We start from the raw sequence: 13,510 nt of genomic DNA, 5'->3' as shown, positions 1-13,510 counted from the left end.
TTCCTCAAAAGTCGTGAATTGATGTACCGCATGCATGGGTGTGATTCATTTTTTGCATTTCGCCAGTTCCGGCGAGGCACTCGAAACTTGTTCCAGAACACTACCGGTAGTCTTAAATGTGGCCCGAGACTATTTTCTTGCTGACCGTTCTTCGCGTTATCGAAGAAGACCTTATTGAATATGTTGCGTTTGGTTCCGTTCTACATTTGACCACTTATGTTGAGGGTTTGTTCATCGACTTTTTTCGGTGAAAATGATTAAAATTCAGCATTTCCCGAACGTTTCGACCTACTACTGTTTTCGGTCATCCTCAGCGGTTCCTTAAATGTTTATTTAATCAGTAATTTATATAAAATATTATCAAAAACTTACATGCTATGGGGCAGAACTATAACCATTGCCCATTTGTTTACTTCTGTTCATTCGTTCGGTGTTGTATTGGTGCTAGTGTTTTGTGTTTTTAGTTTTTCGATCAGGCCGTTGTATGCGGACCTGAACTTAATAGAGTCTCTTTGCAAATTTACAGTGTTGTCGTCCCCTTTGATTTTTATATAAAATGTTTCAGCTATTAGACGAGTGTCTGTTCTAGATAATTCATCTAAGATATTAGTTTTATCAAAGTTAAAACAATGACCTTCATTAATTGTATGTTGTACTAACGGATGAAGGCAGCACGTCTACGGAACAGACGCCTGTTTCTGCTAAATTGTCGTAGGACTAAGATCGTTCCGAACTGTTTGAATTTCGACCTAACGTTGGATGTGGAGAACGGTGAATCGAGTGTAAAACTGGAGAAGGTCGTAAAAAAGTTCAAACTGAAGGTGGTTAGTGTGCTGATTGCCGATTGCCAACGAAGCCTACAGAAAATCAAAACATCGTCAGCTTCGCTCCGTAGGCAAATCGATCACGCTCTAGTACAGGAGGACAGTACGTTTTTTGATGCCTGTGTAAAACGAAAAGAGGAATCATTGTATCGGCAATGCAACGCAAGGGAAACGGCAAAAATGGATCGCCTAAAAACAGCGAAAGTTTGTCAGATGCACAAACAGGACTCGTGGGTTGCTAACTATTCCGGATCAGAGTTACCAGACTTTTTGGTCCGTACTCTACAGCTGGGAGGCAACTTCAACATCCCGGACAGAAAAAACGCACCGTACGTTCGGATGTTATCGGAGATCGAGAACTGCATTCAGTGGGACCCACACGCTGAAACGATACGGAACGACCTGTGCAATGCTTTCATAAACCATATAAACTTCATCAAACAACCGTTTCATGATGAAAGCGAATGGATTAGAAAAGAGATGGAGAAAAGCAGAAAGTTTCTACGAGAACGCACAGATCTGGTAATAACGAGAGCTGATAAAGGGAAGCAAGTCGTCGTTATCACTAGAGAGGAATATGATCGAAAAATGAATGAGCTAGTCAACGATGAAGAAACGTACGAGAAGGTTAGTAGGGATCCAACAATGAAGACGCTGAGGAAAATCAACTCAATGTTGGACCTATGGGGTAGAGAGGAATGGATTGATCAAGCAACTAAACATCGTCTTAAAATCTACCACTGCAACCCCCCTCGCATCTACGGTCTTCCAAAAACCCATAAAGAGGATAGGCCACTACGAATCATCTGCTCGACGATTGGCACGGTTACGTATAAGTGTGCGAAATACGTATCGTCCATACTAAACAATATAGTTGGGAAAACTGCGTGTCATATCGTAAATAGCTTCGACTTTGTAAAAGAGATGCGAAACGTTACAATAAGAAACGACACAATTTTGGTATCGCTGGATGTCGTGTCTCTTTTTACAAATGTTCCTGTCGATTTTGCCGTAGAAAGTGTCATGCTAAGGTGGGAGGAAATCCAAGAGTTTACGAGTATTCCAAAGGAAAACTTCGAAGAGATGTTGAGTCTGTTACTGTCGTCTACGTTCTTCCAACATCAAAATCAGTTCTTCAAACAAAAATTTGGAGTACCAATGGGATCACCCCTCTCACCAGTAGTAGCCAACATCACACTAGAACGAATTGAATCAAACGCCTTGGAATTGCTTAAGCAGGAGGACATCATACCGATATTCTTCAAACGATACGTAGATGACTGTTTAATGGCCATACGACGTCAGGATATCAGCAGAATTGTAGAAGTCTTCAACAGCTACCATCCGAGACTCCAATTCACGGTGGAAATTGAGGAAAATGGCCGCCTGAAATTCCTGGACACAATTATGAGACGAACCGAGAAAGGAATAACGTTAGAATGGACCCCCAAGGACGTAAATGGAAGGTATCTTGACTATCTATCTGTGAGCCCCTTCACTCACAAAAAGAATACCATTACTGCATTAGTCGATAGAGCCATTAAATTAAGTGACGCAAATGTTAGACCTAATTCACTTGACACAGTTAGACAAATTTTAAACAATAATAACTACCCAAAACTATTAGTAGAACGGACGATTAAAGAAAGAACACATTACATGTACAACTCGCTGCAAAAAGAGGAAACACTACAAGAACACAAATATATATCGACACCATATGTACCAGGACTAGGAGAAAAAATAGCTAAATATTTAAAACAATACAATATAAAACTAGCTTTCAAACCAATAGGTAAAATTAAGGATAAAGTATTTACAAAACTAAAGGATAAGGTCGAAAAATTAAAACGAACAAATGTAGTGTACGAAATACCATGTGGTGTCTGTGAAAGCAAAACATACATTGGTCAAACCAGTCAATTTTTAAGCAAAAGATTAGAACAACACAAAAATGATGTAAAAACTAAAAAAATAGGTAGCACTGGGTTAGTACAACATACAATTAATGAAGGTCATTGTTTTAACTTTGATAAAACTAATATCTTAGATGAATTATCTAGAACAGACACTCGTCTAATAGCTGAAACATTTTATATAAAAATCAAAGGGGACGACAACACTGTAAATTTGCAAAGAGACTCTATTAAGTTCAGGTCCGCATACAACGGCCTGATCGAAAAACTAAAAACACAAAACACTAGCACCAATACAACACCGAACGAATGAACAGAAGTAAACAAATGGGCAATGGTTATAGTTCTGCCCCATAGCATGTAAGTTTTTGATAATATTTTATATAAATTACTGATTAAATAAACATTTAAGGAACCGCTGAGGATGACCGAAAACAGTAGTAGGTCGAAACGTTCGGGAAATGCTGAATTTTAATCATTTTCACCGAAAAAAGTCGATGAACAAACCCTCAACATAATCAACAACGGTGATGATCCATATAGAACAATTTGACCACTTCCGGAGGTACAACTGGAACTGGTTTCGGCACACTTTTAAAGACAATTCACACCGTCTTCAGCCGGAGGCTGCACAGACTGAACACATTTCGAAATTTTTGTTTTTCATATAAGTGTGGGCCACCCTATTCACCAGGTTACGTAAAAAGTAATTTAATGTGTCGCATTCATGGGTTGGTTCTCGTTTACATTAGACCACTTGCGGTGGAACACCCGTAATCGGTTGCGGAACACTACCAGTACTCCCAAATATGGTCGGAAACTGCTAAATCAAGATACCAAAAAAACCGCGATTTGATGTGCATGAGTTTGGTTCACTTTTATATATGCTTTCTTTTGGCGAGACACCCGGAATCGATTCCGGAACAGTACCGGTAGTTTCTGATGTTGTTCGATCCTATTTTCTTGCTAACCGTTCATCAGGTTATCGAAAAAGCCGCGATTTGATGTGCCGCATGGGTTTAGTTCACTTTTATATTTGGCCACTTCCGGCGGGATACCTGGAACCGGTTCCAGATCACTACCGGTTCTGATATGTTCTGAGAATATTTCCTTGCTTACCGTTCATCATGATATAAAAAAGCCACTATTTGCTGTGTCGCATGCATGGGTTGGGTTCACTTTTATACTTGGCCTCCTCCGGCGGGACATCTGGAACCGGTTCCGGAACACTACCGGTTTCGATATAAACTGAGATTGTTTTCCTGCTTACTATTCATCAGGTTATCGATAAAGCCACGTTTTGATATGTCGCATGCATGGGTTTAGTTCATGTTTATATTTGGCCACTTCCAGCGGGACACCCGGAACCGGTTCTGCAACACAACCGGTTCAGATATAGTCTGAGACTATTTTCATGGTCATCATTCATCAAGTTATCGAAAATGCCGTGGTTTGATGTGTCGCAAGCATGGGTTTGATACATTTTCATATCTGGCCCCTTCCTGGGGTACTGGCCCGGAACTCCTAAATGGCCATAGCTCCGGAACGGCTGGACCGATCCGAACCATTTTCAATAGGAAACAATGGGACCAGATTCCGCATCGAATGAACCGCCGGTCATTAAAATCAGTTGAGGTTTACTGCCAAAAAGTGATGTGAGTTTATTTTGTACACACACATACACACATACGCACACACATACATACACACACATACACACACACAGACATCACCTCAATTCGTCGAGCTGAGTCGATTGGTATATGTGACTCGACCCTCCGGGACTTCTATCAAAAAGTCATTTTTGGAGTGAACATATAGCCTTTCCACACTTGGTGTACGAGAAAGGCAAAAACAAAGGATTGAAGCGGTGTTTGATTTGTTTCTTATGTTTGTATTTTTTGTTAGAAGTGAGCACCCATGAAAACAAAAAGAACGAAATCAATCGGTGCCGTAATAGCTTGTTTTCGAATAGGATGAATATGGGAGCGTGAGATTTCTGATGGCACACATGACTGCTTAATTTTTAAAGAATTTATGAAAGTTTGTACATTTTTTACATTTTCAGAAAAATAAATACCAGTAAATATTAAAAATCATATAAAAGTTGTTCATTTTTCAAGTTTCTGTTTAAATCTGGGACTTGATACAGATTTTTAATAAAATAGTCTGGCATCTCTGATTGGTGCAAACTAAGCAACCATTTTCTCCTGCGAGAGCAATCAATTTGTGAGTGAGCGCTAGCTGGAGAGTGCATATTTTCATCATAAAGGAATTGGAGTTAGAGCCTTTTCAATCGTTTATGGGTGCGAGGAAAATATCACAGGCTACTTTATCCGAATAACACCGCGGTGTGATAGAGCGTTACTTGCATGAGTTAGCAAAAAAAAATGATGCCTGGTCAATATAATTCATTGTCAATATTTGCAATGCATCGAAGATCTTTTACAAGTATTAGAGCGACCAGGCCTACTGCGCAGCGTTATTGAATATAATTAAACAAAACCATAGCACGGCGACATCTCGTCAGCCGATCCATAGGAATTTCCATCTAATGTCCTGGCCTTAAACACCATTACTCGCCCTCTAAAATGTTTAGAGAAAAATATGGCGATCCCTTCCCCGGCAGCAGTTTCCCAAATTATAAATAAAAACTTTTGGAGCGCAATGTCATGTTAAATAGTTTATGGACAGCACCATATAAATTTCTGTCCAAAGATGTTGTGACATGTCATGGCTTAAACCGGTTCTGACCACTGTGACCCCTAGTAAGATGTTGACCCAGACAGGTACGCTGGACGTGCACTACACCAAATGTCCCTGTAGATATTTCTGAAAGGAATCCCTGAAGAAATTCATGAAGAATTTCTAAAAGGACTTCCCGGAGAACTCTCAAATAATGCAATCCTTGGAAAATCCTTGAATTCACCTAAAGGAATTCCTGAACGAATCGCTGGAAAGAATCAAAACAAACTTTTGGAGGAATTTAAGTAGGAATTCCTAGTAGAATTAATGGTGCATCCCTAGACAAAATCCGGGATGAATCCCTGATTAAACTCCTGAAGAAACTGTTGAAGATATTCCCGAAGGAATCCCTAAAAAGTTTTAAGGCAACTTCTTGGAGAAATTCCAAGAGTAATTTCTGGAGAAATCCGTGCACACATTTCGGTCCATCCCTGGTGGAATTCCTGAAGGGATCCTAGTATAAGTTCTATTTTAAACAATCTTTAGGAGAAACCCTTGAGTCATTTCTGGCATTTCTGAAGGTAACTCTTGATTTTTTTTTTCGAGAATCTTTGATATACTGATTGAACAATGTCATAACAGAAAAACTCCTAAAGGAGTCTCTGGTGAAGTTCTTGTAGAAATCCATATGTTAATTGTTGAAGGATTTCTTGGAGTGTGAATAATTACTAAGCATGTTAAAATTCTCAAATGAAAACAATTAACAAAAAACTTGGGAAAAAAAGAATCACAGGACATTTTTCTGAAAAAAATCCTTTGCACGAGCTACAGGGTGAATTCATGAACAAAACCGTGGGTAAACTCCTAAAGGATTTCTCGGAGGAAATTTTGAGAGAATACCAGGACGCCCTCTTGGAAAATTTCCTGGCTCCTGTATGCATCCCTGTAGAATTATTTTGGAGAAATCCAATTAAAATCACTGTCGAAATTCTTTAAGAAACCCAAGTGATTCAAAAAAAAAAATCTGCGGGTATACTTGAAGGCATTCTCGGAGAAATTCTGGGTGCATCCCTGGGAAAGATGATGGAATGATTTCTGAAATTTCTGAAAGAAACCCTAAATAAATTTTTGAAAAGACCCCGAAAGGAATCCCTGATTTGCAATAGGAATATCTGGAGCAATCTTTATGGAATTTTCCGGAGCACTCTATGGAGGAATTCTTAGAAAAAGATAAGCAGGAATTTCTCTGAATCCTTTGATGAATTCCTGGCGAAATTCCTGGAAGAATCCCTGGATGAATGCCTAAAAGAATTCTTGAAGATATTTTTGGAAGAATTCCTCGGGGAATTATTGGAGGAATGCCTGAAGGAATAAATAAATAGGAATCCCTGAGGAAATTCCTGCATAAATTAGTGGGCCTCGTGGCCGTCCGGTAAGCGGCGCCAGCCTTATTGTAAGTAACGGAGTGTGGGTTCGAATCCCACTCCAGGCGCGGAAAACTTTTTGTCAAACCTAAAATTCAACACTACTAGGTGTCGTAAACGTTGTCTGTTGTCTAGTGTTAGTTATGCCCAGTCTATACAGCCTTTGGCTAAAGACGATGTGTTGTGTCATTTTTATAAATTCCTAGAGGAATCCATACTGGCATTCCTGGAAGAATGCTGGATGAATTCCTGGAGGAATTCCTAGAGGACTTCTGGAAGGAATTCCTGAAGAAATGTCTGAAGAAAGCCCTTGAGGAATTCCCAGAGAAATTTCTAGAGGAAACCTGAGAAGAATCCTTGGAGGACTTCCTCAAATAATTTCTGGAGTAATCTCTGGAGGAATAGCTACAGTAATTTTAGAAGGAATTCTTGGAAGAATTTCTGGAGGAATCCTTGGAGGAATTTCAGGAGGAAATAACTGCAGGAATGCTGGAGGAATGCCTGGAGGAATCCATAAAGAAATCCATGGAGGAAATTCTGGAGAAAAGCCCGGAGGAATCCCAGCAGGAATTTATGAAGAAATCTCAGGAGGAGATCCCATAGAAGTTCCAAGAGAAAGTACTGAAGAATGCAGAAAAAAATCTGGAAAAACTCTTGAAGGAAACCCAAAAACGGTTCGTAGAGTAACTTGTGGAGAAATCCCTGTAGCAGTTCCTAAAGGAATCCCTGGAGAAATTCCAGAAGATATTCCAGGAGAAATCCCGGAAGCAATCCCAAGAGGAATTCCATAAGAAAGCCCCAGAGAGATTTCCAAACAAATGCCTGAAAAATAAACGTAAGAATCCCTTGAAAAATTCTGAAAAGAAGCATGTCTGCAATAGCTGGTTGAATTTTTGAAAGAGTCTTTGATAAACTACTAAACGATTTTTTGAAAATTCACACCGGCAATCAAAACAAAGCTAGTAAATTTAGCTCTAGCAGAATAATGGCATTCCCTTTATGTGCATTATTAGTAATTGGCAGACATTTATATAGATTTTTAATACTGTGCACACACCTAAAAAACGTTTTAATTACTACCAAACGTTCCGGCATGACAAAATGCATTTTCAAGTTCCACGAAGTTCAGATAGAGTTCCGAATGGAACTTTCTGGCTGCTTAAGAGGCTAACAATGAGCCTTGCAGGAACTTCGCATATAAGTTCCAGCAAGGCTCATTGTTAGCCTCTTAAACAGATTGAAAGCTGCTTAAGATGCAACTCCGATCTTTATTGTAACTTTCAAGTTCTTAGAAGATCATTTCAGTAACTACATGTGCTAAGATGTGCGATGGAGTATTCAGCAGATGAAAACTGACTTGAATCAATGCTCTGCCAACAGCTAAGTTTGCACACCTGTACAGTTGCCCAGTTGACCTCATCATGTCGAGAGTGTATAGCAGCGCAGCGGTACGACAGCAGGTTAACACGCATGAGGACCCGGTTCAAATCTTCATAGGAGTGTATCATGTAAAGCAAGTTTGTCATGTTTCACGCAATAGAAGCTAACAAAAAAGGCTGTGATGAATCGGAAAAGTGCATTTTTAGTTTTAATTAATTTTGGGAAAGTTCCATCAAAAGCTGCTTAGAAGGCTATTCAACTTCCTTATGTAACCGTTCAAGTTCCGAAATTATTCCGAAAAATGAAGCTGCTTAGAAGGCCTCTAGGAAGTTGCTAGATCACTCATATCCGGTTTTTTTGGTATATGGTTTCCTGAACCTGACATATCAGGTGAAAACGCGTTACTTAACGTCCGGGGCGACTTAATTACACATAAGTTGCCAACATTTTTAGTCCTTCAAGTCTTATTTTAACAAAAAGATGTAGTTTTCAGCGTAATGCTTGTAAATTTGAATTGTCTAATGTTTATGTCTGACTAATGAAATTTACGTCTCATATAAAATTCATTTTTCATGTCTTTGTCCCAATTCTTGTCCATTATTTCGTGATAAGAGCGGCAAGAAATGAATGCCATTCCTACTTTTCGCACGTATGATACTATCAGAGAGCTAAAAAAAAATCTTGAAATGCTCAGCTTTTTTATGAGAATAGCACAATCGTCGCGTAAGTGATAGTTTTTATGTTACTAATGCTTGAACAGTTTGCCGAGTTCATGCAAGCAAACACGTTCCAAATTATTTGAATAGCTGCTGAATATAAAAGCAGAAAGAGTATATTCCCCGACATGGAAATGTAAAACAGTTCCTCGCTTCTCATTGCCAAGAGATTCAACATTTCCCACTGCAAGGCATGCATGACTGTTCCTGCACTGCACCAGCACCATGCAGTCGAAGCCCGCCCACTTCAAACGAAAATGCTTTATTTTTCTACAAAATTAAACCATTTGTTCTCACATTGCATTCGGTGATTCTCCAGTGCAGCAGTTACCATTCACATTCGCCTTCCGGAGATGATCCAGGCAGGAGGAAAGAAGACCTTGACACCGGGCGCCGGAAGCCGTAAATTAAGATTAAAAGGTGGAGCTGGATTTCGGGGAGAGCTCAACGAAGTGTGACTTGGTCGGTTTACATTATCCTTTGAAATGGCTTTTATCGCCAGCGCCATCCATCCAACACACGGTTCTGTTCATTCAAAGGCTAGCGACGACGTAAATTTAATCACATTAGGGCGTGGATTTTATCAAGATGTTCCACTCTGTTCAAGATGGTCGACTCGATTGTGTGAATCAGAGTCCATCTGATCGGAAAACATCCAAAGGAAAAGGTAATGAATTGAAACTAATTCAATCTTCTATCTTCTAGGTTCGAGGATGTGGAACAGGAATGATGTCAGCAAAAGAAGAATTCAAAGTCAGTGACAATTATCAGTCCTTTCCGAATAATAGGATTGCGGAAGAAAACATATTCCTTTCCGGAACCACTTTGGATTCTCATACTTATATCCTCTTCAATCTTCATTCCGCAATCAAACGTGATTAAATCGAAAGACAGCAGATTGGCAATGCGGTTGCGATGAAGTTGCAAGATCTGCAGTGTCTCATTTGAGCTCAAATTCTATCTTAATCCGTTATTTTTGACACAGCAAAAATAGTCCCATCAAATAATTTCAGACCAAATAATTGCTAACAGATAGCCGAGCGGGATTGTATGCAATCCCGCTCGACAGTAGACCAGGTTTCGAATCTTGTTGAAAAACATTTTTTTATTTCAACATAGTGCAAATTTAGGATGGACTTTCTCAATTCATCGAACGAAACAGAATGCAAATAAACATCGCGATTTTTTTTTCCATTATTTATTGTGTACAGGCGGACAAACATTGGCGCCACGCCAAAGATAGTTACTACCGACTGTTTGTGCAATCATTGAATCGGATGAAGGTGGTATAAATCATGCTCGGTATCGACATTCGCACCACATCCTGGAAGGATGCGCTCTTATCCGTTCGGTGCAGGGAAGGGGGAAACCACAAACTCGATGGTGTGGTGAGTGGTGACGACCACCAACAGAGTGTTAGCTGAAATAACTGCAGTCTGCAGTAGGGTACTGACAGAAGCTGTCGTTGCTTGTCAAGTTTCACCAAGTTTGTGGGTTTCAGTTATAATTTGAGATTTGATTTGAACTGACTTTAGAATTGGATTAGCGTTGATATGTTTTAAATTTCAAGTGTAATGTTGGTGGCACGACGGAGGTTGTTGTTTGTAGACATTTTTTTACATTACAGTCAAAGAAACCGTACGATGATTCTTTTAAATATTTGCCAACGTTTCGGCCCTTGCCATGAAGAAGATCCCAACAAGGACCGAAACGTTGGCAAAGGTTCAAAAGAATCATCGCAAGGTTTTTTTTACCGTAATGCCAAAAAATGTCTCCAAAGTTTTAAATATTGATGGTTTCAAAATGTGAGTTTGTTTGAGTCAAAATAGATTTAAGTTTGATTTGGAATGGCATTGAATTCTCTTGACATTTGTACTTAAACTCAACTGCTTTTGGACTTAAAATAAATTGGCATGTTTGCTAAAAACAGACTTTTTATCTGATTAGCTTTTGCTTGGCGTTGGGTACGCTTTAGAATTACTTTGGAATGCAATTTATATGGTTTGCTTTTAATTATAAAAGTATTGGTTTTGAATTGACCTAGGTTTGGCAATAAATTTGCATTGAAATTGTCTAAAGTTCAATTTGGATTACCTTTTATTTATTTATTTTTTTTTTTTTTTGAATAAGATTGACCTAAGATTTCCAATATACAGGGAATGGTCTAAATGTTTGGGATAGGCAAGTTTTTTTTTCTCTCACTAAAAAAATCAACGTGCTGTAACTTTTCATAGAGTTCATCAAAAAATCTCAAATTTTGACCGATTATCAACCTATTATATGTCCATCATTGATATAAATTTGAGCTCGATTGTTTAATCTTTCGCGAATCTAGAACCGTTCTCGTAAAACACAATTTTGAAAACAACTAATTTTTTAACTGTCATATATCGGAAACTAGTAAACCGAATTGAATGAAATTTTGGTTCAATTCGGTTCACTGGTCTACGAGATATGACAGTTCAAAAACTAGTTGTCTAAAAAATAGTGTTTTACGAGAACGCTTCTAGCTGCGCGAAAGATTAACTAATTGAGCTCAAATTTGTACCATTGATGCACATATAATAGGTTGATTTGACAATTTTTGATGCACTCTATAAAAAAATATAGCATGTTGAACTTTTTTGTGGGAGAAAAAAAAGTTGCCCATCCCAAACAGTTTGTCCACCCGCTAGGCTTAGAGAGCCTGGCGATACAATTTGGGAGAGATATTTTCTTGTTAGTAAGCATAGCGGTACTGTCCGGACACATCTTTTATCATCATCATCTCTCATTTCTTTTCTCTAACCTCTCATCATCATCATAGCCATCTCTCATTATCATCATTTATCATTGTTATCTTTTATTTCCCATCTCTTATTTTCATCTACCATCTGTCTCTCATCTTTCACCTTTTATCTCGCATCATCATTACCTCTCATCTCTCATATCTCATCTCTCATCTTTCATCTCTCATATCTCATCTCTCATCATCAGCGTATCTCTATTTCTGATTTCTCCTCTATCATAACTATCACCAAATCTCATCTCTCATCATCATCGTTTCTCATCTCAAATTTAACATCACTCATCTATATTTCTCATATCTCTTTTTTCATATCTCATCATCCTTATCATCATCCTCTTCATCATATCTCACCTCTCATTTTTCTTTTATCTCTTATCTCTTATTTCTCTTCATCATCATCACCATCTGTCATTATCATCATTTCTCATCTCTTATTTCTTATCTCTTATCTCTCATCTTTCATCTCTCATCAATCTTTCCTCATCTCTAATATCTCATTGCTCATCTTTAACTCTCACCACAGGCAGCAATTTGGTTGCTATATTGAAATTGCAAATGGATCAGCTATACATATCTAGCATTGAAAATCGTATTCAGTGCACATAACAGGTATATACATACTAAAGTGGAGGCCATATATAAACATATAACCGACTACAGCGATTTCATGCAACATAATTTACGATCTCTCGATTGTTTTACGATTTTGCCAATTTTCTCCGTTTAAGTATACGATAATGCATTATCTTATTACGATTGTGCGTAGCGATATACAACTCAAGATTTTGAAATAAAAAAAACAATTAGTGTTTAGTGGGAATCGCACCTAGGTCCTCGGATTGAGAGCTGTGCGTTATCTCTATTGGCTACAATGCCAAGTAGAAAGTAGAGAATTTAACGTGAATGGACTGAAACGAATTAAATTTAGCATGATACAGTGCAATACTTATGGTAGGCGCGTTGTGGTTGCGCATTGAGTAGCACCAATAGTGGTGACGTGGAAGAGGCTCGGAATTCACAACATTGTAAAAATCTACAAAAATGTCATCATGAGTATACGAATAGTTTTAAAACCTACATATTTGGTAGAAATTATTGCTACCAAAGTTGGTATATCACAACTAAGTAAAAAAAAACAAATTTGTGATGAATACAAACTTTTCCTATCCTCCATCACACAAAGATGCAAACAAAGTTCTTTACGATTTCAGAGATCAAGATTCTACTGCTAAAAGTGAAGTATCAATCATATGCAACTGTAAAAATGAATATACGATTCCTTCAATTTTGTTGGATTCATATACGACGCAAGTATGACTAACAATCAATATACAACATTGTTATGGTTGTATACGATTTCACCGGTAGCAAGCTCGATTTAGCAGATTCAAATACGATGTGAAGCGACGATTTCCACGATTCAAAGAAATCATATATACAATGCTAGCTACTGCAAGTTCGACACTAAGAATGTATGTTTCTTCACGATTCTTTCCGATTCTGTACGATTCTACCGATTATATTTATCACCTTTTATGGTCTGAGGCGGCTATATGAAACAAAATCCAAATTAAGATTTTATTTGGCATAAAATGTGATTTTACACAATCATTGTCAACAAAAATACATAAAATTATACAATTCTGATTCAATTTATTGAAATATACGATTTTGCCCATACAATGATTTACCATATGTGGTTGGTTGAGAACTCTCATCTTTCATTTCTTGTCTTTTATTTCTCATCTCTCATATTTAATCTCTCATCATTATCATC

At 38.1% G+C, this 13,510-nt stretch overlaps 2 protein-coding genes across 6 annotated transcripts in view; one reads left to right on the top strand and one right to left on the bottom strand.

The window, feature by feature from the left end:
- The window catches only part of LOC109433516 (calbindin-32), a 268,476-nt gene that overhangs the window by 146,460 nt on the left and 108,506 nt on the right, over positions 1-13,510 (bottom strand). The gene's annotated exons all lie outside the window — the stretch shown is intronic.
- Positions 663-9,675, top strand: LOC134291048 (uncharacterized). The gene is made up of 2 exons (XM_062858312.1): positions 663-2,290; positions 9,651-9,675. Exons 1-2 carry the CDS (start codon positions 663-665, stop codon positions 9,673-9,675), a joined length of 1,653 nt encoding a protein of 550 aa, XP_062714296.1.

This window comes from Aedes albopictus, chromosome 3 (assembly GCF_035046485.1).
Source record: "Aedes albopictus strain Foshan chromosome 3, AalbF5, whole genome shotgun sequence".
Classification (NCBI taxonomy): Eukaryota; Metazoa; Arthropoda; class Insecta; order Diptera; family Culicidae; genus Aedes; species Aedes albopictus.
The sequence above is the reverse complement of the archived record's forward strand: the minus strand, read 5'-3'. Positions and strand labels throughout refer to the sequence as shown.